The sequence below is a fragment of the Sceloporus occidentalis genome, unplaced genomic scaffold (assembly GCF_023333645.1).
Source record: "Sceloporus occidentalis isolate IW3139 unplaced genomic scaffold, rSceOcc1.0.p SCAF_7, whole genome shotgun sequence".
Taxonomy (NCBI): Eukaryota; Metazoa; Chordata; class Lepidosauria; order Squamata; family Phrynosomatidae; genus Sceloporus; species Sceloporus occidentalis.
This window is the reverse complement of record NW_028316987.1, coordinates 62,489,331-62,517,237: the sequence shown is the minus strand read 5'-3', so window position 1 is coordinate 62,517,237 and position 27,907 is coordinate 62,489,331. Positions and strand designations below refer to the sequence as shown.

Here is a 27,907-nt window from a genome sequence, read left to right as displayed (position 1 = left end):
TCCCACATCATCCTCCATCCTTTTTTCATATATATCATACATACACACATACATACAGTAAAATGGAATATCTGAATAATACCATTTGAGTGTTAAAGGTAGGAGGCCTCTGGACCCATGCCATGAAAAATATAAATCATACATATGACAGAATATGAGAAAAATGTACATAGAAATGACAACAACAACAAAAGAATTTTCTGTAAATATAAAGCTAGTGGTATCACATCGGTTTCACAACTATCACTAACATAACTTCAACAGTCTTGAAACATCTCACCTTCAATCACCACACACATAAACTGTTATGAGAAAAATAACTTGCTTAAAAATTAAGTGCTATGATAAATGAAGTTGCTTACCTCATATGTGATTGACAGAAGTACAATATAAGTTTTCAAGTAGCCAAGTTTGTGCAGAACAAGAAAAGCAGAACAGCGAGAAAATTCCAAGAAAGCAGCTTCAGGTCTAAAATAATTAAGTGAAATTAGTCAAGCCTGTTTTCTGTCCTTTACAGTACTTCTGATCAGAAATTATGCAAGAATCACAATTACCTCTTTAAACCATCCTTTGTCAGTGTGTCAAAGCACTAAGACTGCAAACACTTTCCAGTTCCTTAGCAATCAACAATACTTTTCTCACTATATTAAATGGAATAGAAATATGCGAGTGCTAGAATCCAAGCACTAGGATCCATTGACAACTGACATGTTCCTATGGGGAGGGGAAACTCTGCATGGGATGCTTTTACCAAATTTCAGCACCATGTTCTTGTTCTAGAGGGGGAAAGAGCTTTGGAAGATTCAAGGCCCAATTTGGGGCCTTTGGGATTTTTCATGGGACACTGTTGACCCCCCTCCCCCAATGATCACAAAGTAACTCCTGGGGTGGCTTCTGGTCCACTGTAAAAGGGTTGGCAACCTGAAAAGTGGTCTTTGGGTCCCCATATGGCCAAAGGGCTCACTTTATCCACCCCTGTTCTAAACAGTAGGTTTATGGATTTAACATAATATACTGTCCACATCATCATTTGCTACACAGACAATCATTTAATTAATCATCTCTTCGCCATGAGCATTAATACATTTTTTAAAGAGTACGAAGAAAGTATTTCTGAAAAGCATGTGTGCACTGAACAGTATCATTTTGGCTTCTGTCCCTTGTGCAAATTCAGCCATGATGCTTAATTTTCTACTGAAAGGATACGGAAGGAGGAGGAGGAGGAGGAGGAGGAGGAGGAGGCTCAATTACTTACCTTTGCTCCACCAGGAAACCAATAGAGGTCAATGTCAGGATAATGTAGCCAACTCTCATGAGCAGAGTTACCTGTGATAACGTCTGTTAAACCAACAAGCAGACAAATTACTCATTTACGTTAGTTCTCTGGAGGGAGATTGTATTCTAAACTTGCCAGTGAGGCCGTCTGAACTTTCTCTCTCAATTATAGTTCTTTGTTACTGTCTGCTTTTAGAGTAGTTTGATACTTCGAACTTTACAGCTAAAAAGCCACCACAGATTCTCCATTCCCCCTTAATGTCATTATGTTTCAAGGCTGAAGGTTACAAAAATTGGATATTTCCCCCCAAATCATTCTTCACACAATGTTAGTCTTGAAAATAATTCTTTCCCTCTTATTATGGTTTCCTCTCCTGACATTTGTTGAACCCTTGATGACCTGAACCAAAGGGATAGACCTGTTTTCTAAATAAATATCATATCACGTATCTGCTTTTTTTCTCCCCAACCCTTAACAGCATTACATCTTTGTATTTTCCAGTCTTGGCTCTCTAGAGGGTAGTGGCAACTGAAAACATTATCCTGTTAAAGAAAAAAATCAAAAAGGAAAATAAGACAAGAAGTTTGATAATTTATCACAGTTTTAACATGATCTCCCATTTATCCCTTTGCTTCTTAGCAATTCAGTATATTAACCTAAAAGCAATAGAACATTTTGAAGTACTCTGCATGTGTATTTGATTCCAGTGGAACATTAACTTAAGGCATATTCTGTTCAGTTCTGATGCAATGATTCTGGATTTAAATTCTCAACAGAGAATTAACAAATGGAATAAAATGGCAGGATTACTATTTGACTCAATGCCCTCCTGTATACCTGAGGGCATATTTTTCAACCTTCCTGGGCAAGATAGGAACAGCAGTGACAACATTTAAGATCAACTATCTGCCAAAAAAGGACTTTTATTAGAGATGTATCAAGGAAGTGAATGGAGACAGACACTATAAAAAATAAATCTTTTTGAAATTTAATGCCCCAGTGCTCTCAAACAGAACTGCACAACTCATCACTACAAGAGCCACATCTACATTTTGATTAACTGAAGAAGACCATACCTACATATTAATTACATAAAAGCATTTTACTTGCAGTTTCCTCCCTATAAGTATGTCTGAGTCTTTTGTTAAACTTTTATCTCTTTCTCCTCTACTTTCTCTGCATCTTAAAGTATAAATTGTTTCTTTTGCTTCCACAGTTACTCATTTTTCTTGCCTCCACATACCTCAGATATTCTCCCTTTTCACTCCCCTGTTCTTTTTAACCCCAAATCTTTCTGAACCCTCGCTTCTTTTTTCCATTTATCCCATAGCACTTTCTCTGCACCTAACTTTCTCTGTATACCCTTCCTGGATGACCAACAACAGTAGCACACAAGGCTTTCACTCCACCAGCAATTCTTATACTGAGATAATGACAGATATGGGTGAGCCAGTATCTGGCTGGGAATGCACCAGGGAATTCCAAAAGAAAATCAACATGTGCTTTATACACTATAGCAAGGTCTTTGACTGTATAGATCATGGAAGGCTATGGAATGTCCTTAATGATATGTGAGTGTCAACACATCTGATAGTCCTGGTGAGAAATCTGTACTCAGGACAAGAGGCTACTGTCAGAACAAAACACGGAGAAACAGAATGGTTCCCAATTGGAAAGGGGGTTAGACAGGGCTGTATTCTCTCACCCTATCTGTTCAACTTGTATGCAGAACATATTATAAGAAAAGCAGGCTTGGACACAGAAGAAGAAGGAGTGAAAATAGGAGGAAGGTATATGAACAAAGTACTAGCAGAAAAACTCACAGACCTGGAACACCTACTAAGGAAAATCAAAGAAGAAAATGCAAAAGCAGGCTTAATGTTGAACATAAAGAAAACAAAAATAATCACCACCAATGACCTTCACAAGTTCAACATAGACAATTAAGAAATAGAAATAGTAAAAGAATTCCCATACCTGGGATCAAACATTGATAAAAATGGGGACTGCAGTCAGGCAATCAGAAGAAGATTAAGAATGGGGAGGGTGGCTATGAAAGAACTAGAAAAGATTCTAAAATGCAAAGATATACAACTCAGCACAAAAGTTAGAATCATGCAAGCCATTGTATTCCCTATTACCCTGTATGGATGTGGGAGCTGGATAGTTAAGAAAGAAGATAGGAAGAAAATTTATTCATTTCAGATGTGGTGCAGAAGTGTGCTGAAGATTCCACGGACAGCCAAAAGAACAAACAAAGGGTTCTTAGAGCAGATCAAGCTGGAAACCTGCCTGGAAGCCAAGATGACCAAACTGAGGCTTTTGTATTTCGGACACATCATGAAAAGGAAGAACTCATTGGAAAAGACAATAATGTTAGGAAATATGAGGGAAGTAGGAAGAGAGGAGAGCCACATGCCAGGTGAATGGACTCTATTAAGGAGGTCACGGGTATGGGGTTGTAGGAATTAAGCAGAGCAATGGAGAACAGAGGGTCTTGGAGATGTCTCATCCATAAGGTTGCCATGAGTCAAGATCAACTTGACGGCAGTTAACAACAACAAAAGCTATTGTGACAAATACATGTATCTTGAAGTCTTGCAGGCTTCGGGGAAGGGGCTACATTTGACCTGTTAATGTTTTTCCACCTGCCAGCCTGTTCTAAGCAAAGGTGGACAGATTGTTTGAAATGTATCCGTACCATTGGTTCAGCATATTAATTCCTCTGTTTGATGCTTTGCTTATTTCTGACATCTATTTCTTATGAGGTCATAATGCCACTGTATCGGAGGCTAGCTGAAAAGAGACAATTTAAAGGCAAGCACTTTTAGGAGGAAAAAACTATTAGAACTTCTGTAGTTGTAAGAAGAACAGAAAGAAAGGACAGATCAAAAGGATGTTCCTGGTAACCAAAATGATGCAGTCTTGGATCTTAAATGCCACAAAGAGTGGAATGATCTCTCCTCTTCTACACCTTTTGATAGAATGAACCCAAAGGATGGGGTACCCATTGGATGTGGCTGTGCACTGGCTGTGGAACAGCAGAAACAATGTGCAAATAACAGAGATCTCCTCCTCTGCAAACCACTTTAGGAAATATACCATTCAAATAGGCCTAAGTAGCCCCGGTTATTCAGTGGTTAAATGCCGGGACTGCAGCCACAACATTGTGAGTTCAATCCCAGGGATTCCAAGGTTGACTCAGCCTTTCATCCTTTTGTCTGTCAGTAAAATGAATACCCAGCTTGCTGGGGGCAATTAGCTTACAGATTATAAAGCAGTTAGAGAGTGCTGAGTTCACTTAAAAACAGTATAGAAATGTATGTACTATTGCTATTGCCTTCTTAATGTTCAAATTGACCTGCACGAATCAGGGTAAAGATAAAAGGAAATCCAAACAATTATTTTTAGAAGTCATTTTAAAAAGACCTTTTACCATTTCTAAAATACTATTTTTTCAATTAACCATTGAATTTTTGTTTCTCAAGAACTAGGGGTGTTACCTTTCTGGTCTTTTGCTAGAGAGAGTTTTAAATTACATGGGACTGGACAGAATTACATATTATTCTAGTTTAGCATTTAAACATTGTTGACAAACAGGCAGTTGGGTGATAGTTTGTTGTGCATATTATTGTTGTTTTCTCCTAACAAAGTCTGTGAGCTCTAATTTCTACTTCAAACTACAGGGCTTGATAGTAAAGGAAACAAAGATGAAGTTGTTGGATATTTGGAACTCAATAAAATTCATAGAAAACATGGAAAACACTACAATCCAGACAGCAGCTCCTTCTTCACAAAGGCTTTTCAAGAAATGATGCTGCTGGACAGAATCCTCAAACTGAATAGTGGTGTGAACTTTTTCGTCCCGTGTTTGGAGAACTCATCAGAACACAAGATCTAGATTTCTGAGTGGGTTTTGTTGTACTAAAGAGTCAAAAAGAACCTCTAGGGACTGTTAATGCAACATTTCAACTCCTATTAAACTAAGAAAACAGATTCACCACTGTAACCTCCCCCCCCCCCAAAAAAAAATACAATTCAGTCAGTTTACAAGTCAGCATACATTTCTCCTCAGTACTAATGGCCAAACCACAAATTTACTTCTCTATTTTAGATAAATAGATGCAAAAGCTGAATTTTAATATAACAATATATTTCATTGTGTTTATTTTAAAAAAAATTTTTTGCCAGTGGGCAAGTCTTTCAAAGATGAGTGAATATGGTATAATAAAAAGGAAATGTCTTTGGTATGATTTCTACTTATTACCCTTTTCTCTTGCAGCATGAAAACATCTTGTGTGAGATTTTTTAGCCCATGATTAGGAGGAGGGGGTTGATGATTTTCTTTAGTGCACTGCTATGCTATTTTACAATTTCTTAATGACTTTACTGCCTCACATGTGTGTGTTTTTATTGCTACAAGTCATATTGAGGTCCATTCATATGGAAGGAAAGGGGTGAGATTGGGAAAAAATTAAACAGAAAAGTTATCCATTTGTTTAAAACTTTGAAAGAATGCTGTACTTAAAATATATATTTCATTAAATCCATTTTTGATTTGCCCTGTGTGGCTTATATGACTTTCTTTGGATAACAATGATGAACACAGCTGGGAGCTATGGCATGTGTAAGAGCTGGTTCTGAATGTCAATATTTTGGTTCCAACGAATCATTTCTAAGCCAAAAAAATTGCTTCTCTACTCAAAACTGCAACCCTGTGGCTAGTAAAGAATACATAGTTTACATTTAACTGAGTAAGAGTTACTCTGATCTGCAACCCAAGCAGTATTATCCTAAATTAAATAGTGACTGGATTAAAATAAATAGCAGGTATTAAGTGCCCAGCTGGTGTAAATCTACTGTTTTACTGAGTCCAGAATCACTGAGAAAACTGAGCTATGCTGCCACAGCATGTGCTATTTCTTAGTGGGGAGGAAAATATACAATTGAATTGCAGGTGTTGTTGTTAGCTGCCCTTGAGTACAATCTTGATTCATGGTGACCCTGTGGATGAGATATCTCCAGGCTCCTCTATTCTATACTGCTGTGCTTAGGTTTTATAGACTGATACTTGTGACTTCCCTAATTGAGTCTATCCATCTGGCTTGTGGTCTTCCTCTCTTTCTATTGCCTTCTCCCTTTCCTAGCATTATTGTCTTTCCTAATAATTAATGCCTTCTCATAATATGGCCACAACACAACAGCTTCAAATTGATCATCCTGACTTCCAGGGACAGCTCAGGCCTGATTTGTTCACAGACCCATCCAATAGTCTTTTGGCTGTCCATGGTATTCTCAGCACATTCATTCATTCATTCATTCATTGTATTTATACCCTGCTCTTCAGCCACAAAGGCTCTCAGAGTGTTTAGAGATTGCTAATTTGCTGTTTTTTGACTCAGGTTTATAATCTAAAAAGACATGACAAAAAAGAAGGAAATGGTAGTGGGGAAGGAGATCAAGTCGAGCAGATACTGCTGGTTCTTCTCTCCAAGTTCAGGGCAGTGGTAGTTGGAATGGAGGGTCTTTCATCAGCCTCTGAAGCAAGGCATGATGGCGCTGTGCCTGCCTATTCTTCTCTCCCTCTGAGGCCAAGGTATCAGTTAACAAGGTTCTCTCTTCTCCAGCACATCTGAGATGAGCTGATTTTCTTTTTATCCACTTTCTTCACTGTCCAGCTCTCACATCCATACATGGTTAGGGGAATACCATGGACTGGATGACTCTAACTTTAGTGCTCAGTTGTATATACTTTGTAGAATCTTGTCGAGTTCTTTCATAGTTCCCATTTCTCATTCTTAGTCGTCTTCTTATTTCTTGACTGCAGTCTCCATTCCGATCAATGTTTGATCCAAGGTAAGGAAAATCTTTAACTGCTTTGATTTTCTTGTTGTCTAGGTAGAATTTATGTAGGCCCCCCCATAGTCTTTACTTTTGTTTTCATAATTTCATTTATAATAATAACTGCATTGCATAAGATATGGAGAGGGAAAGATACAATTGTTCATTGTCTCTGTTCCAAAATTGTATTCATTTGAGAATGTGAACAGAACCAACACATATACAAATTGTACATACATATATTTTGTTCAATTTCAAAGACAGATTAGGAGTGAAGGAGGGCTATTCAATGGGGTAACACTACTTGAAAACTTTTAAAATACAGTGTGCCCTTGCTATCTGTGGGGATCCATTCTGGACCCCTCCCCCTCCAAGGATAGCAAAAAATGCAGGACCTTAAGTCCTATTCTTTTCAATGGGTGCATGCTCCCACTCACACCATTGCATGCACCTGCACCCATTGGAAAAACTGTGGCTTGCTGTTTGCATAATCTCAAACTGAGGATGGCAAACCTGCGGTTGGCGTGGGTGCACTGTACGTTGACATTATATACTTGAACTGAAACTTGAAATATGTCTCCCAGTAAAGGTTACTCAAGTAAAAATATTTGACCGAGACACTTCAGTGTCTTTAATTAAAATATTTCATAATTTGTAGGTTAATTTCTTAATTCTCGCAACACTCCTCTAAAAGTAGACCAGTATTATTTATTTCAATAGCAGACTTATGAGGATACTGAAACTAAGAATATAAGAGTTAAGTTTCTTGCCTACATGAGATCTGAATCAGGTGTGTCAGCACTCACAAGCTACACTGTTAGATCTAAATCCAATTGCAAGGACTGACTACTGTAGCAGTTCTTTGTGCTAATTCTTTCTACTATCTTCTTCTCTTTATTTCTCCATTCTCTCTCTACTTCCCTTCTCTTTCCAAGGGTGGCTGAGGTACAGGTTGTTGTACAGGACTTTTGAAGTTAATCCAAAAGCCACATGAGATCAGGTTGAGGGGTGCATGTGGGCCACACACTGCTAACCCCTGCTATAAGAGAGATGTACCACTGTTATTTCTGTATTTATATCTCAGTTATATTTGTAAGGTATGAACTGCAAAGTGGATATTGGCAGGTGAAATATTGTTTTTAGGTAGTACTTCAAAATGAGAAAAAAATAACTTCAAGCACTAATAGAAATGTCATAACTTAAATGTACAGTGGCAAGCTGCAGAGAAAGCGGAATATGACTGTTACACTTCAGTGTCAGTGCAACAGTCCTCTTTCCAACCTAAACATTATACACACAAAGTATGAACATAAAAAATAAATGGGAATTTATACATTATAGTATCCGTATGTATCTGTATAAATAGAAAAGCCTGTAGAATCACAGTGGGATCTCTAATTTTATGATAGCCACAGATTTTAAAATGTGGTTATTGGCAGCGATCAAATGAAAAATAATATTTCTATTGTACTTTGACATGACCATGTCATAAATGATATACCCCAGAGAAATACGCATACATGTGTGTATGTATGCATGTGAGAGTGTATTTGATGTACAACAGGTTACTACAGAATATTAAGAAAATGCAAAATGCTGCAAGCCACATAAATATCTCATTCAAATGTGCTTACAGAAAAGATAACTTTCAAACTTACACTATTTCAACTAAAATTCAATTATTTCATAATTAATATGTTGGGCTGGAACCAAGGAAGCTTCCTGAAATGCACTCAGGTATTTACTCCACTGGGAAAAGCTTTTTCTGGATATGTTCAGTACTTCTTTCAGTAAAACATCAGTATTAAAACTTCAAATTATTCAATTCTTTCAGATAATGTGGACAGGAAGACTTATCAAATTTAAAAATCAAAGCATGTGGACGATAGTTTTCACACAAAAAAATGGATCTAAAAAATGTCAGGAAACTTTTAGCGTACTGAGCTAGTTTCTAATGCTTCAGTGGGGTGTTTGTTGGAGATGGGGAAATGAATTTATGAAAAAGAAAAGATACCAAAGTGAATGTGAAACTATAGTGTAAAAGGGTTAGAACTGGATCTAAACTCAGGCTGAACTGACAAGCTGTTACTTTTTCAATGTCTCACAGCTCAAGCCATTTCCCACAAAGACAGTCTGAGTTGGATCCACGTCCTACTGAAAATCAATGAAGATGATTTCGCTGGACTTCAGTGTTCATGAAAGTATAACCTGACTACATACCTTCTTGTCTGGGGATTTTATTTGGTTGTTTCTCAACTTCTCCAAGAAAAATATTCTATACCAAGAAGAACTCAATGGAAGAAAAAACTTTTATGTACTTGTGTGCACAACACCCAAGTGTAACCATAATAATTTGAGAATGATAAAACTGTGCATTGCCTCAAATACATTATTGCTATTATGGAGTGGAACATACGCCTAAAAATGAGGAAAACAGTTGTGTCTCTTTATGGACCAATGCCACATTTATGACATAGCCAAGAAAAAAGTTCCAGTTGTGTCTATGGGCATTTCATAATTCAATGTAGTGGAAAATTGATACTGAAGTTATATGCCAAGCTACATTATTTCATATACATGCTTTTCTCTTATGATAGTTCCTTCTGGATTTACAGAGAGCTGCTGGAACATGGCCTTCTGTCTACCTCTTAGTTTCTATATCATGCCTACGGTTTGGACCTTTAAATGTGGGCTTATACACTGTTTTTCATTGTCTTGTAATACTAGTCACTGAATAGTTATTCCAAATCTTTGTGCAGGTCATTGGTTATATATTATATAATTTTATTGACATACAGAGTAACTCTGAAGAAAAGTAAATTTTAGAAACATAGTACCAATGCTTCTCTATTTACTTATCCAATTACAATGGGCCTTTGGTAACTGCTGGGGTTTATTTTCAGGAGCCCCCCCCCCCCATGGATATACTATCCCATTATATACAGTGGAGTAGTAAAATTGTGTCCCTTATATAAAATGGAAAAAAACAAGGCCTGCTTTTTGGATGATGGTAGTGGTGGTAGTGATTTTTATTGTTGCTGCAACCACCGTCACTGATGATAATTATGGAATATTTTCAAACCACAGATGGTTGAATTTATGGATGGTAAAATCCGTGGATAGAGAGGGCTGACTGTATTATGTGACCTGAGATGTTTACACTGGTTAAGGAATTAGTTAACAATTAAAGCAGAAGATGAAAATAGTGCAGGAGTGACAAAGCAGTGAAACTAACAATTTTACAGTTATGCCCATTTTAAGAAAATCTGGCTCCATCATCATTTTCAAATTAGGTTACTATAACTAGCCTACTCCCATACAGTTTTCAGGTTTACACTTCATATTTTAACAGAAAACGAGTACGTAGCACAACCTGACAAGAAAGAAAATCACATGTTCCATCACCCATTATGAAGCAGTCTCCTGGTCCATGTGTCTCAATTACTCCCACTGCACCAGGAACAGTTAAACAAATTATGGAGCTTTGCTCTATGGACTGTTTATTGTATTATCTATAGTGGCCAGTTTCCTTTCTCTTGCTTATTCCCCCCCCCCCAAAAAAAAAAAAAAAAAACAGAGAAAGAAGCCAAGAAGAAAACCTGGATGCTTCTTCTGGTTTGTTGCAAAGGAATTGCCCACTGTTTCACTGCTTCTGTGGCAACCATGTTCAATCAAGCATATTCATGTGTAACATGCTTACAGATACCTGGCTTTGCACAGCATGCACATGTGCCTAATATTAACACTATAATTGTTACTTTTTCCAGCAATTTTTTTAAAAAGGGTATATTTTACTTACAGATTTGGAAGCAAACAAATCAATATAAAATCCCAGCATCAATACAAAGTGAATAACAGCATAGACAGAAAGGTAGCTTGACAATTTGGGACTGAATGGAACTTCGTTTCCAGTAATCTACATGAAATACAATAAACAAAAGACTTTATCTCACCTGGGTATAACACTCTTATTTTTATTTCCAGTTGTTAGAAGGAATTATTCATCTTAAATATTTTATGATTACAGATTGAGTTTTCCTTAGCCAAAATGCTTGGGACAGAGGTGCTTTGGATTTCAGGGTTTGGAGGGATTTGGAACATCTGTATTTGCATATGTGTACATAATGAATTATCATGGAGATATACAAGATTAAACCAAAATTCATTCATGCTTCATATACAACTGATACACATAGCTTGAAGGTAATTTTATACATAATATTTTAAATAATTTTGTGCATGAAACAAAGTTTGTGTACATTTGAACCTTCAGAAAGCAAAGATGTCACTATCTCAGCTACCCATGGAAATTTTTTTGGATTGTGGACTATTTTGGAATTCTGGGTAAGGGAAACTCAATCTGTGGTTCCTTTTTTAATAGACGTTTCACCCAAGCCTTTAATCTGCTCATTTGCATGCTCTCCAACTGTTCCAACCTGCCATGGACAGTCCCAATTAAGCTTCTGTCATCCCACTTTTTCAACTGCCTTTAAAATGTCCCAGTCTCATCCTCCCACTATCCTTTTGTCTTCAGTTTACTTCCATTTCTGCAAACTAAGTTCAAAATGATATTTTAACTTTTTTCCCCCCTGGCTTTCAAGTTTGTGTTACTGCAGTAGTTCATCCTTATCTTAGATCCTTACTGGATGCTTGAAACAGATGGTACTAAACCTATAATAGTAATGTTTTCGGACTATGGCTAACGGCAAATAACTGAAACTGTGGAAAGTGAAACCACAGATAAGACTGAACTACTGTACTTCTTTAAGCAACAAATGACATATACATGGAGGTTTCACTGTGATCAATGGAACTTAATTTCAGATAAATACATTCAATATTAAAATGAAAAGGGTTCTGCTGTTTGCATTATAGGACCAATTAGACTTACAAATTAATTCTATGCCTTGTTGACTCAGAAATACATGGTTTACTTTCAGATAAGCATGAGTAGGATTTCATCCTTACTTTATTTACCAAGAAAGTGTATAAAATGTAAAGCTATGTTATACTTGCCTTGGGGATGTCCTCAAGAAGGCCCAGTCTTGGCTTGCCAGGACCCCATCCTGGCCCCTTGAATATAACAGAAAGCTTATTGCAGAAACCAGGTGTATTCCAAAATGTCTTCCATATATAAATGCAATGATGAAACTGAAAAGATGGAAAAATCAGCTATTCATATTGTTCATGTCCAATTGTTTCTGAGAATGCAATTACTAGAAAAGATGCATTCATTTTAATATGTTTTTAGAAAATGTTATTATGAAGACACAGAATTGTGCAGGAGCAGCACACTGATATGTGTGCAGCTGTTAAAAAGCAAGGCTAAACAGTGGAACTAGAGCTTTTGGATCACATGCTCATTTATCCTATTTCTCCCTCCAGGGTGGCTGCAAGGAGAAGGTTTTCCTTGTGCTTTCAGCTAACTCTTCTCATCTGTTTTGGATGAAACCTCACATTATGGATTGGGCATCTCATCTGAGGCTTCGCGATCCTTAAGTCTAGAACATCTGGAAAAACCTCAGCTGCAGAAAGTATCTGCAAGTGTTTTTTGCCTACAACTCTCAGCAGCCCTGGCCAGTACCATCAGAAGTATGTGATTGGGAAAGTTGGGAGTCCCAAAATATCTAGAGTCCTGTAGTTGTCCACCCCAGCATTACATTAAGGATTGTTCAAATCATGGATGGGTGGCAGACAACCAAAGAATGAAAGCCACAAAAACAAAACACAACACATTTTATTCATAACCTAAATGATTACAAAAAAGATTTATGTTATTTTTTTTAAAATAACATAAAATATACTCTCATTAGGAGAGCTAGCTTTTGGAGTCACTCCTTGAGCATGAACAGACAGGCCAAAATAAAGCTGCTTCGGGTCACTTTGGAGGTATGGTGTTTAAATGATGCATGCATCTTAAGAGTCTGGAAGCCCCACCGAAGCCACGCTCCAGTCCTTAGGACTGGCGTATGGCTTTGGCGTAGCTTCCTGACTCATAGTACATATACATCATTTAAAAAGCATACCTCCAAAGTGACCTGAAGCAGCCTTATTTTGGCCTGTCTGTACAGGGCCCTTGTTTCTGAACCAAAACGCTGCTCATTGACTGGCACAACAGTAAAGAAACATGTACTGTAATTAATGTAGTCATCCATGTAACATGAAAATGAAGTCTACTGACAGTGGAGAGCATTTGTCCTGTGAAATTAATGTCAGCTAGAAGAGGTTTATCAGGAGCAGATTCTTACCCATAGGAAAGGAGAGGACTGCTAACAGAGGACACTAGAATATGATATTTTGTTATTGATGATTTGGTACCTGTATACATAGTCTGCCATATGCCATATTCTGCACTGAATATGATCATCTGTGTTAGATTTTGCTTGATAAATTATAAACTGTATGAATACATACTTCATTTCCTATTGAAATACTGTATGTTCTTAACCTTTCAGTAGAATGTGGCAGAATGGTTGTGGTCATTTTTAGTAGAATGGCAGGTTAAATTACAATGACGACATGAAAAGTTTGTCTGTGATCAAGACTTTGATATTACATTTAATGAATGGACCAGTATGGAACATCATCCTGGTATAGAGGATACTTTGTTATTGTAAAAAAATGAAACAATACTTCAGATTCAAGAATATTTATACTAGAGACTAATCAAAGTTAGCCTGATTCTTATCTTTGGAAATGAACCAAAAATAACCATATGAAAAAACCAGAAGCAATAGGCAACACAGTATAATTTGACTCACTATAGCATTTTCTATATTTAAACATACAAATAGCTTAGCAAAACAGCAAAATAAAGGATACCTGGATCTTGAAAGGTTCGAAGGTGTTTATAGGGTGTGTTAGGCCATATATAACTTTATCTTTTTCTGCAGCAAATGTTCCTGCATGGAAGAAAACACTAAGTTCCTAATAAAATCACTATTTGAAAAAATTGGTTCAGGAAAAGAATGTAACACGTACCAAAAATTCTGTCCCAAATAATCAGTGTGCCACCATAGTTTTTATCAATGCAATATGGATTTCTGCCTATAGAAGGGAAAAAAGTACAAAACAACTTTGTCACTCACTTCTAGACTGTATACCCAGTCTGGATTCATACTTTGCCTCACTTATATCTGGGTGTGGGTAAATCTATCTCTTTTCCTTTACAGAGAGTTCCCTTTTTGACTCCAGGTTTGTTGATCCTAGTTCCATATCAATTTGAAGAACTCTGTTTCTATAATACTCTTCACTAAAATTAATGTGCATAGGAAAATGCACACACATTTTTGTGTACACGATTTCTGATATTTCAAGTCTGGAATCAAGCGGTCCCAAACATCTGTCAAGGGTAACTGTGACTCACTTCTATTTCAGCTGTAAAAACCTTGTGTGGGGAAAAAAAATCTAAAGTTTTGCAAACTGCCATTAAGATGACAATAGAAAGATGACACTTAAGTTACAGCAATTGTTCTTTCCATGTGTGTGGAAAGTTGCCTGTTGACTTATGGTGACCCTATGAATAGGGTTTTCATAGGCAAGAAATACTCAGAGGTGGTTTGTTCCTTCCTCTGAAATATAGCCAATAGCACCTGGTATTCGTTGGCATTCTCCCATCCAAGTACTAACTAAGGTGGGCCCTGCTTAACTTCAAAGTTCAGACAGAACTTCTATACTACTCTCCCATACAAAAAAATTTCAAAGAATCAACATCACAGACTTAAACTCATAAAATTTAGCATTACCTACCATGATGTACTCTGTGATGACTGGGGGTATTGAGAAGAAACTCCAAAGGACCAAGATTGCTAATAACCTACCAGAAACAAACAAACAAACAAACAAACAAACAAACAAACACAATAATCTTGTTACTAACTACTGGGCTAAATGAAAATAAAATTAGAAAAAAGGAATACAGATGATACAGTAAGACAAATCTCAAGGAAAGCAATGCTATTTTATAATAAATACTTACCCTTAACAAAACATTCACAAGCACAGATGAGACAATGCTATGATATATAAAATTAATAAAAAAATTTCATTCATATCAGTTATCCTATCATGTTTTTATTATCTTTCATTTTTATCAGGGCAGCATACATTTGAGTCTCACAACATATTTTATCTTTACAACAAACCCATGGAGTAGGTTGGGCTGAAAGTTGGCCCAAAACTGTCCCCAAGTCATCCAGCATATTTCATGGTCTTGCCTGAGTTCTACTTCAATTTTCTATTACACCTGTCTACAACCTTCTTAAATTTCAATTAATTGTAACTTTTAAACGCAAAAAGAATGAGTCCTAGAAATTTTGGATTCCTTAATAAAAAGAAAGAAAGAAAGAAAGAAAGAAAGAAAGAAAGAAATATTATCATTCAAATTGCACACATGGCACCTATTGAGCTAAAAATTACTCTAATGAAATTAAGGAAGACGTATTTTCTTTGTTGTGAAAGGAGAGTTGAGCAATAATCTCTAAATATGCTTTGCTCAGTAAGACAGCTATGTAATACAAACTAGAGGAAGGGGAGACCACCACAGCAACTTGCTAAATTTCCCAAGGAAAATTTATATATGCAGATTATATCTGTCTTGCTCATATTCTTATTGATGTATCTTATTTAAACACATTTGTACAGGACGATTGCCAAAAAATCTGGTAAGTATGGATAGTATTTATTTACACTCCTATTATTCAAAAGCCAAAGACAATACAAGTATTCACATTTGAATTTCACAAAACTGTTAGCAAATATCTTCAAACCTGAAAAGGCCACCAAAGAGAGAGAAGAATGTTCATATTTTATGCTAGCTGAGTTTTCACCATTGATCAAGCAAAGGTTTTCTGTTGGTTTAGGTAATGTGAAATGTGACAGTTACATGAATGTAGCTGCAATCCAACACTCATTAGTTGGTAGTAATTCTCAGTGAAATCAATAGAGTTTCCTTCTGTATATTACTGCAATTTTAATACATTAAAAACAGCTCTCCTTGTTGAAACCACAGCCCCAAACCTGAAAGCGCCAGTAGTTTATCTTTACAGCACACACACACCTAACTGTGACCCATTTGTTTTTAAAATAAATATTGAAACAGTTATATAATAATATATTCTATTTAGATTCCCAACATGAGAAGTATGGTGGACCAAGTTATACATTTTGGCTTGGCTTAGAAGAGGTTAGAACTGCACATTTGGATCAAAGTAGGTGCTTTTAACATTTTTTCTCCTCCCACCCTGCTAACAACATTGCTTACACTATTAATCCTTTGAAGAATTTCATATTACGCTTAGCATAGCAGTGGCCTGTGGTTCACCACCAGTCAAGAGAAGTCACTCCCCCACTTGCTAAAGGAGAGAAGGGGATCTGGAAATGATCCCACCCAAACAGGTGATTGATAACTCTCTGAACCAACAATGCCGGCCATCTGTTTGTAAGTGTGCTCTTTTGGTGCTGGTTATACATGCTTCCTGCAGCAGAGCATCTATTTACAAATGTTGGATAGCACCTAAGGGAAAGAGTTGCGATCAGAGGTTTGTTTCCATAGATAGGCTGTTCCTTGATGTATTGAGTCCATAGTTAGTAGAGCACCCCTTTGGCCTCCATGAAATACCAAAGCACATAGGCACAGAAAGGAAATTAAGTGGCAATCATTCCCCACTGGAATGATGGTGCAAATATTAATTGTTTGTCACCTCCTTTTTTAAAGTTCTACAAGTCACTAATTTTGTTTCTCCCACAAATTTATAAATTATGGCAGCAATGTCAATGTGATATAAAAGACACTGCTTAGAATATGAATCCATATTTCAGACCATCTGGTGAGGAAACATAAAAATAAAAGCATGATTTGCTTTCTCTACTAAAGCTGTTGTGTTAATTCAAGACAACCCACCCATGTATTTATACAGATGGACCTGGTGGCCATATTTGCCATGTGAATTCGCTTCAGGGAAGCAGGGGTAAGGCAGAACCCCTAGGATATATGCTTGTCTCCCTGCTTTCACACTTTGAAATTTTCGGCAAACCCTGATTTATTCACCGCCAACTGTTTTCCTATCTGATTAGGCAGTTTTCTACTCCAGTAAGCATGTAATATGAAGGTAGCCAAATTTCCAGATTGAGGAGTGAAACAATAATATTTTTGGTTTGGAAGTAAAACAAGCTAAAGGAGCCAGCCTGTTGGGATCATAAAGGGATTCATGGGGGTCTGAATTTCTGATATAACTGTACTTTAGGAATAAAAGAGTGAACGCTTAGCTTTAACGGATAGTCAGCATTAGAAACTGTTTATACAATAAACAGAAGGGCATTGAGAAATGTTATGTATAATAAATTACCTTGAAAGCAAAATGTTGTCACTCAGACTTGCTTTTAATTTCTGAACCAAGATATGAGTGATCTTGCCATTTAACAGAAATATTTCATTTTCAATAGAAGTTTCCACTTCCCACTGGGCAAATCCAAGGGCTTTAATTCAGACACAAAGAATGGGCAACCATATATTTATATTTTATATAATGTCTTTTAAAATATGTATTAATATACTTGATGAAATAGGTATACAATTCTAAGGAAAACTGTAACACAATGCTATGCATGATTAGGGAGAAGGAGACACTGTTAAATTAAAAGAGACATATCATCCAAAGTAGGGATGTTAATTTTTGTTTATTTTGCTGTAGAACAGGAGGAGGAGAATTTCAAAAGTGTTCTTCCTGATGGGTAAGATTTTATATATATATATATATATATATATATATATATATATATATATATATATATATGATTGCAGCTCTAGCTATTTTCAGAAGTTTAAATTTATGTTTCTTTACTAAGCACTAAAGGAAGTCTGTATACTTTATGAACACTTACAATCCAAGTATGGTAGTATACAAGCTTTCATCAGTGCATTTTGAGTTATTGTAGCCATACTCAATGCAGGGAAGGAGAATATGTCACCCTCTGGATGTTGCAGTACTTCAGCGGTCATACTGTTGTCTTTGGTGGAGTTAATAGTCCACGTTCTGGAGGACTCCATATTCCTCAGCCCTGACCTACAGCAACCAATGTCTTAAGCCAGAATACCTCTTTATCATACTGAACATACATATTACTAGAGAAAGGGCTAAAGTATTAAAGTATTAATTAATCTTAAATTTTTAAAGAGTTTGGATTTGCCCTAGACCTTTTTAAAATCACAAAGTAGCCATAGTGACCAACGAAGGCATCAAGCATAGCAAATACCACTACATGAAAAGATCATGTACACTGCATGTTTATATAATATATATATATATATATATATATATATATATATATATATAATTCATATTGTCATTGTTTTATTCATTTACCTGATGTATTTCATTAAAATATTTTCCCTCAGAGCTGTAATCTAAAATTATTTTGATTGGTATTTATGTTCATCAAATATTATTATAGCCTATGTTTATATCATTTTTATGAACATAAATGTGTGCAAACATTTGATGTTTTTATTTGCACTGACCTGGCACAAAAGCAATGAAGTATGGAACTACCAACCACAATGACATCATTAATGTATAATAATAATAATAATAATAAGAAGAAGAAGAAGAAGAAGAATTTTCATATATCCCTTTCTCCTAACATAGGGACTCAAAGCAGCGAACAAATATAAAACATTACAATTCAAAAATAGTACTACAATATTATAATATACAAATATAATATTTAAAAACCAATTAAACAATTTTAAGAGTTAAAACAGTTATATATTAAAATATAACACGTTAAAAATACAAACCATTAACATTTTTATAACGTAACATACCACAAATTACGCAGTCAAGTTTCCTGCATTTGGGGAAATCGCAGAGGTCTTGATTTGAAACCTTATTTGAAACCTCACTTCATCTGAAGTTTCCAAACATGTTCTTTTGACATCTCAGAAAATGAACATTTTGTGAACGTTTGCAAATGAAGAGGTTGCAAACAGAACAAGTGTGAAACTAGTCACACATTTATTGTCTTCTTCACTGTGCTTATGCATTTCAGAACACATTTTATATAAGATGCATAAACTAAATCCATACTGATGTGTATTTATGTTCCTGAATCATTATTTCAACCGATATTTATGCAGTTCTCATGCACCTGTGGTTTAATTTTCAAAATGCCACAGTCAGAATACTGACCAGGGCCAGTTATAGTAGACTCTAGACTACTCCTTTGCATATTCCCCTGTTCTGCTGCCCTCAGCAGAGGTAAGCAGGGCACCCTTAACCATCCTTTTTTAATGCATACCTGCACTGGTGCATTTATATGCAGCTTTAGGGTTAGGATGGATTGCATCTTCACACTGACTCTCATGTCAGGGTGTTTTATATGCAGAGTCGAAAGTGAGCATTTTCCAGGCTAAATCGGAATATCCCAGGTTATTTTTGCACCGATTTTTAGCCCTGGATTGCAGCTTCAATCTGGTTTCTTCCCACTTTGGAGGTGTGTGTCATCTAAATTCTCTGCCTTTGAAGCAGATGGAAACTGTTTTGTTTGGCCCATCTGTTTCACCCGTGAGACAATGGCCTCCTGGTTTTGCCTATCTCAATGTTATTCTTACATAAGTGATATTGTTCACCTTTTCCAGAATACTGACAAACAGGGCTTTCTCTTAGTGTTTTAGGATGTGATCTATAGCCTAATAATTTAATATCAAAGGTAGCCCCCTTGTGTTTAAGACTGTTCTACTAACTTGGATAGGAATAACTGGAAACTACTTATTTTATGAACTTAGGACAATCATTTATCTAACAGTAAAAAAGATTTTTGGAATATTCATGTCCAGCACAGTTATTCATGATTTAATATTGCAATAGAGGTAGCTACAAGATGAGAGAGACATTTTTGTAATGGAAGCACACATAATTAAATATAAATATACAATTCGCATCTGTCAGACAGCAACATCTGAACAAGATTACCTTCATTTCTGTCACCATAACACCTGGACCCTTTTCTTTATAAAAAGCAGGACTGTTTTATTTGCCCTAACAGCCCATTGTGATTTGGGTCTTTTATTATAACTACCAGAGCAGTTTAGTATAACCTTCAGATTTATAATAATTTTAAAACAGGGAGTATATTGTACATAAAAGGCCAAGCGTACGTGGACAGCACATAAGCCAAAGCAATATGCACAGGAAATCTGAAAACAGCATTTTTGTAATTAAGATGCAACGATGTGGGCCTCTTCATAGCAATATGTGGTCTACTTGACTAAAAGTAACTAAAATGCACCATGAAATATGGGGGGGGGGGACCCCAGCAACAATATACCTTAAAGCTAGGGCAGCAGATAAGTATTTGTTCTAGTATTAAATGTTTCATAATATAGAGTTATTCACAATTATTTGTCAGAGGCAGCAAATTGTGAAAACCCTATCTAAATTAATTTTCAGTACATGTCAGTAATGCCCTTCTATAGTCCATCTCTTCATCATAAAATTATATTTTTTAAAATTATTAATTATTAATCCAGATGCTGTGCACTGGAATCCCATTTATCATTACTTGGGAGTCATTCCCATAGAGTTCAGTTAGTTGACTCCAAGCATTCACAAGCCAACATCCCATTAGGTTCCTCTATGCTGACTGAGATAAAGGTAGTGACAAATTGAGAAAGGCCACAGAGGCAACAAGGAAAGGGGGGGACAATACTAGTGTTTCATGTTCCTATGATTCCCATAGGAATCTGAAAACAAAGTGTGGTGGATGAAGAGGGGGGAAATCAAAAGAAATTGTAGATTGGAGCAGATGGCTGTAGCAGGAGAACTGGGCTGTTTATGACTGTTTATGATAGTGCCTTCCTTTCCTGGGAGATGGTGGAGAGATAGAAACTGAGAAGGGGCAAACATCAAAGCACACCTTTGAAATGGGCAAATGGTGCTGACTACAAACGTGAGGAGGGGGCTGGATAAAGGACTTTTAAAGTGTTGTTTAACCTGGGAAAACTCAGAGCTGATTCTAACCATTGTGGGGTAGTTTTGTGTGTCTTAGAACCTGGAGTAAAGCAATAGTTAATTTTCACTACAACAATGTCCTGATTCTTCAAGTCTCCAACTGCCAAGCATGACACAGTGGGATTTGCCTGTAGCTACAGGATAGGAATCTAATTTTCCATAGTACTTTTAGCTCTGAGGACCACAACCCTACAGAAGCAAAATATTTGGAAACAAACCATTCAGGGCTAGCTCCTATTTCTTCCCATGGCTACCACAGTTGCCAATCAATTTTCCTTCTTGGGCAGAAAGTACGGCTTCTGCAGGAATTGACTGCTAGGACTATCTGGCCATAAATAACAAAAGCCCAAAGAAATCTTAAGCATCCTACTTTAGTCTCATGTAAAATACTGACACAAGGGGATTGCATCAGCTCTGCGCTGCTTAACAGAATCATGTGGTCTTCCAGATGATGTTGGACTCAAGCACCCACCATTCCACTTCCAGTACTGGAATGGATTTTGAATCTGCAGTCCAACAACTTCTGGAAGACTATATAATTTCCATCACTATAGTAGATATACACTGAATTGCTATCTAGACTAACCAATGTGTTAAGACAGTCTATTAACCTAGACTTTCAAATTTTATGGAGGATCTAAACTGTGTGAGCCAGTATGGCACAGTTGGCCCTCTGCATCCACCAATTCCTTATCCATTCACAGCTTGAAAATATTTTTAAAATATGTAAATTTCGAAAAGCAAACCATAATTCTGCCATATTATATAAAGGACACGAATGTACTATCCCATTGTATTTAATGAGACTTGAGAATCCACAGATGTTCATATCAATGAGTGGAGAGAGTTCCTAGAACCAAATCTTAGTGGTAATGAGGGCCCATTGTATAATGGTTTGAACATTGGACTACAGCTCTGGAGATCAGAATTTGAATTCCTGTTTGGCCATGGAAACCCACTGGGTAACCTTCAGCAAGTCACTCTCACAGCCTCAGAGGAAGGGAAAGGCAAACCTTTTCTGAACAAACCCTACATAGAAAATCATGTGATAAATTCACTTTAGGATTGCCGTAAGTTGAAAATGACTTGAAGGCATACAACAACAACCACCAACTTCAGGAATTGCTAACCACTTTCAGGAACAGAGAAATCCTTAGGGTACTGTGTCTGCTTGACATGACATCTTTGGATCTTAACACAGAAAGTTCGCTTTTAATGTAGAACAATCTACAGTAAGCAGCAGGTTAGCCTTAATTCATCCTAGGTTATACTGTATACTTATACTACATTAAAACAACAGAGCAAAACAGCTACTGAAACTCACTATTTATGAACAAAGATAATGGTATGAATGTAACAAAGGTCACTGCTATGAAATCTAAAGAGGAACCCATATACATTGGTGTATAATAAATCATACTTCAAACTAGATTTGCCTAAAAAGTAAAAAAAAAACTTGCCAACTAATGAGTAATCAGAGCAGAATATTAGTGGATATTGGCACAAATACACAAAAACACATGATAGCCAAATGCAGTTTTTCTCAGCGGGTAATCATTTAAGAAATAGAAGACAGCAACAAAACTTGATTGTAACTGTAATTTTAAAATAATCTAAACAAAGTAATGTTTCTTTCTTGAAACATCTTTCTAATATTTCAAGATGCTGTATCTGTGTTGAAGCAATTTTAATATACAGTTGTGTGTATATTAAAGAAATATAGCATAGTACCAAAGAAATACATTATTTGGATTTGTTATAGTTAAAAACATTTTTAACTAATTGGGACCAACTGGCTTCATTGCTTCTTATAAATATAGCTCTCCTGCTCTCTCTACTTATTTTATTCCTTATATATCCTAAAATCAGGAATAAAATGAGCATATGTTTTTCTTTAAAGAAGTCAGAAAAAGACTTCCTTACATAATAAATCAGCTACTAATAGTTTTCCAAAACACAATTACAAACTAACAGTTTATGTATTGCTTAAAATCCCAGATTACCTCTGTGTGTATCCAGAATTGGTAAAGCAGATTAAACTGGAGATGAACCACATACAATGAAGGTGGAATAAAGAAAGCCATTGGCAAATAGAATATCTGAAACATATGGAGGGAAAATGAACCAAAAGCATTATAGATAAAGTAGCCAAATTTCAGATATTAATTTAACCTTCTCATTATTCTCATGAAGAAAAGCATTTTACTAATTTCATAATGGAATCATGGGAAACTCAAGAGAGAGAACCTGTACATTGGTGGCATGCCTAATACAACAACAAAAATGAAATCCAGAATAAGAATACTGTATATTCATTCCAAATCTTGGCTTCTACCCTGGCTATTAGATACATACCATCCTACTCTGACATTCAGAAATATGCTTCCTTGAAATTCAGCAGTGATAAAGAAGTGCTATAAGTAGAATGGTTGCCATGTTTCATTATTTAACATTGCTTAGCTAAATTGTTCCATTCACTGCTCTTCTGATACAGAATGCCTAAATGCTGGATGGATGGATGCCTAATGGATTGGATATGTCTCCATAATATTTTTGCAACTATGCACGTGGCTCCACTCAACTAGTGTCATTAGGTAAGAATCTGAAACCCTGGTGACAAAAATGTCAGCAGTTGAATTCATATCCAGCTGACTCTTATTCATTACTAGTCAGTACTTCCATCACAAAGGTTTCCAAGCAAAGGATTTGGAACTGTAATATAGTGGAAATGGGAGGATGATGAATCCACAGTGCGCTGCTTTTTATGAAACCACTGAAGAGAGACTGTGGTGATTGCACTTATTTTCAGTTTTGCCACACACAAAAAGTTCACTTTAAACAAGTCAATCCCTTGCTTCTTCACTCAGTCCAACTAAAAATGGGTATGACCTTACCATTGGACACTACAAGGCTTTGCAATGGAACGCAAGTTTGAGATTCACTATTGGGTATAATTTTGCCTCTTTACTATCATTTTTGCATTACATAACAAATGAATACATATGTCCCAGTCCCAAAATTCCTGAGTTCTGATGTATCTGTAAGTCCCACTCTCCTTGTCAGTAACATCTGACAAGGTTACAGCCCCATAAACACTTGTAAGCAACACTACTACTTGTTCCTTTGTTGATGTGAATTGAGACGTTACATGTGAAGAGGGCAACTGATGCATTTATGAATTTGGCTGTGATTGTTAGAAATATGTAGCAGTGTGACTACTTGTTATAGAAAATAATCACAAAACAAGTTCATTTTATTTTTTATAAAATTTAATTTTAAAAAGCTTAAATTGTCAGAAGAAATCTGCTGAGGTCCAAAACACACTGCAGAAATAATCCAATTTAACACCACTTTGACTGCCCTGGTTCAATGCTAGGGAATTCTGGGAACTATAAGATGTTTAGCCTTCTCTATCAGAGAGCTCCGATGCTACAATAAACTACAACTCTCAGGATTCTCTAGTACAGTTGACCCTTCTTATACACGGATTTTTTATACACGGATTGAAAATGTTCCAAAAAAGTATAAATTTACCTTGATTTTCCATTTTTATAAGGGACACCATTTTGCTATGTCATTATATGTAATGGGACTTGAGCATACACGGATTTTGTTATACACGGGGGATCTTGGAACCAAACCCCAGCGTATAACAAGGGTCCACTGTACTTTAACTGGTCTTAACCTGGATAATTTCTGCAGTGTGTTTTGGACCTGAATTATAATAATTAGCAAAATTGCAAACTTAATTTTAGTACAGAAAAGCAATGCTCAGGCTACAATTCTCTACAATTTTACCTGAGAGTAAATACTAGTGAATGTGTGGGAAGTGACATCCAGCTAAATGTGCATAAGATAAAAAATGCCAGCAGTTGAATTCATATCCATTTGACTCTTATCCATTACTAGCCAATACTTCCATCATAAAGGATGGTAAATGTGCATTAGATCAAAAATGCATATTTTTGCATAATCTTTCATATCTAAATACGTTTTTAGGAAAGTGCCCTCACATGTGTTAACATCAAACTCCTCTCCATCCCCTTTTGACTTCTTACAGAATGATCCTCAAGAATAGTTGTCATTCACCTAGTTCTAAGTAGCAGATGGCAGCTGGATGGCTCATTTAGTGTCTGCCATGGCTGCTTGCCCACCAGTCACACCAGACCCTAAAGAGAAGACATCCTCCCCCAGCCTCCAGATGGCCTGTTTAGGGTCTGGCATAGCTGCTGAATGACCCTCACCTGGTAGTTGTGTCAGTCCCACTGGGTGTACTACCCCATGGGGTGTACGCCACCTCTCAGGTGTCATCTGGTGTGGTCTGCTCCCCCACCCCCCTAATGTCATCCCTGGTACTATTATCTTTATACAAACTGACTCACTCATCAGTCATGAAAACCCATAGTTAATATTTGTATTAAATTTTAGCTCAAGCTATAGCAAATGAAAAAGAACCCCAAATTCTTCAATCTTTTACTTCTGTTTTGCCTTCCCATCTTCTGTCATACCAGTTCAGTATGGTTGGTCATCTTAGCCAGGCATGGGGAACTTCCAGGGGGTGGGAAGCACTTCCTTGCCCCGTGCTTTCATTTCCATCTTTTGAGACCATGTAACCTCTAAGGCACAGAATCAAGGAATTGGGGACACTTCTCTTTATGAGTCTGTTTTTGGTCCAAAAGGTATTTCCCCACCAAAATTGGAAATGACCAAATTAGAGCTCTTCCATAATCTACAATGAAGCTCAGAGAGGTTCAAAGCTCACAACCTTTACCTGTTACAGGAGTGTCTCCCCAACCAGCAGGTGAAATCCAGAGTTTGGTTTAAAAAAGCTTGCTATCAATTTAAATTTTCAGGGCATGGAACGACAGGTAAGACCCCCTCTGATTTTCCTGTTCAATATCAATTACAAATTATTGCTAGCTACCATATTCTCTCCTCCAGTACAAAAACATGGGTGTCATGGCCAGCCAGGAGGAGGACTCGGAGGACAACGAGGAGGACTCGGCTCCTCAGGTGCAGGAGGAACCTGAGGCTGTGCCAGGCCCCAGTTCTGCCCTGCCAGGTCCCAGCTCTACTCTCCCAGCCCCAGTGGATTTGACTCAGCCAGACCCTAGCTCTGTGGGATCTCCTCCAGTGGAGCCTGGGGCTCAGCAGCCCAGCCTTGCCCCAGTAGAAGTGCCAGACTTGGGAGACATAGAGCAGCAGAGCACAGAGGTTCCTACCTTTAGCCAGAAATCAGAAAGGGCATGCCTTCAGCGTTCCAAGAGGTTTGCTGAGAAATGCTCATTAGGCAATCAGCAGCTGAGATAAGGGAGCTACATATAAGGCACCTGGCATTGCTGAACAATCTTGCCAGAGACTATTAGTTATATTTATTTATTGATGGTATTTAAAGGCTCTCAGAGTGGCTTACAATTATTATTATTATTTATTAGACAGTTCCCTGCCCTCAGACTTACAATCTAAAGTTCTCATTAGTGAATGCTGCTTGATCTGACTCCTGGTTTCCTAGACTCTTGACTGCCTTTGAATCCTTGACCTCAGACCGGACACTTTGACCAACCCTCTGGCACTCTTGACCTCGCACTGGACTGGTAGTATTGCTCTCTGAAATCCTGAACTTTGGACTGGCTAATGGCTTATTCTATCGGACATCGTTTGGCATTGTTGAGGAACTGCTTCTTGGCAGCTCGGCGTGTTTATCTTTTGCCCAGCAGGCTCTTATCAGCCATGTGAGTGTGTGTTGGCAGCATTCCCGGATAATGGGTGACTATTTTTATTAGGTGATTTAACCACCTTCCTCCCCCAAAAAACTATTCTACGGTGCCCCTCCCCCCACTCTCTGCTAGCCTTCTGAGTTTCCATGCTGGCTGGAGCCAAAGAGACTTTCCTTCTTCTTTAGGTAGCAGAGAAATAATTCCTCCTTTCTAGCTTGTGCACTCACCTGCATGGAAATAGATGCATTCATCTGTCTCTAATACTGACTCATTTATATCTTCGGCAGTATTTAGGGTTGTGACGTAATGCCTGATCCAATGTGAGGCACTATACATGCTAACCTGGCTGTTAGACACAAGTGCACAAAGCATCTTTCTCTGCAAAGATTTCAATTACTGTAATCATAGGAACCTTTAAGTAGAAGACCCATCTAAATGCAGATATTATTTCTTGGATTGGTGCAAAAAAAAAAAATTAAAGTTTTCTTGCAGCAGTGAGGCAATTTCAACAATAATTTTATAATTTAAAACTTTCATAGTTTTCACATACGTTTTATCTTGTGAGCTGGCTTGTGTCTCTTTTTTAGGAGAAAAGTGCATAGAAGTGAAATAAATAAATGAAATAAGCAAAATTATGCAAGATTTTGAGGTGATTTAAAAAAACACAATTATTCACATACTAATTGATTACATTATATCCCAGGAATCGTTATCAATGGAAATAAATGCGAACTTCCTACAATAATACTCCACATAACAGCTGTACTTTATTATTGATCTGATTTTCTTTTTAAAAAACAACAACTGTTCATTAAATAAAACCTTAAGACATGCAAAGAGCAAAAAAAAATTAAAAGTTTAAAGTAAATTGAAAATGTGCCACAACATTTCTAATTTTTATGTGAAAGCTAGATAGTGAAGAAAGCTATTATGAAGAAAATCAACTAAACTGAAATGTGGTGCTGGAGAAGAGTTCTGTAGATACCAAGGACTGCAAAAAATAGGAAACGATGGCCCTGGCTTTGCAAAAGATTGGCATGGCTATCAATAACAGAGACTGAGAT

The 27,907-nt window shown here is 36.8% G+C and overlaps 1 protein-coding gene across 1 annotated transcript in view; it reads right to left on the bottom strand.

Annotated features, from left to right (window-relative positions):
• The window catches only part of AGMO (alkylglycerol monooxygenase), a 161,275-nt gene that overhangs the window by 77,391 nt on the left and 55,977 nt on the right, over positions 1 to 27,907 (bottom strand). Inside the window, exons 5-12 of the mRNA XM_089534012.1 lie at positions 23,130 to 23,225; positions 14,867 to 14,933; positions 14,099 to 14,164; positions 13,940 to 14,019; positions 12,134 to 12,268; positions 10,917 to 11,033; positions 1,256 to 1,338; positions 363 to 468 (exon numbers count right to left, since the gene is read on the bottom strand). Coding sequence (XP_089390138.1) covers positions 363 to 468; positions 1,256 to 1,338; positions 10,917 to 11,033; positions 12,134 to 12,268; positions 13,940 to 14,019; positions 14,099 to 14,164; positions 14,867 to 14,933; positions 23,130 to 23,225 — 750 coding nt within the window. The remainder of the gene's footprint in view (positions 1 to 362; positions 469 to 1,255; positions 1,339 to 10,916; positions 11,034 to 12,133; positions 12,269 to 13,939; positions 14,020 to 14,098; positions 14,165 to 14,866; positions 14,934 to 23,129; positions 23,226 to 27,907) is intronic.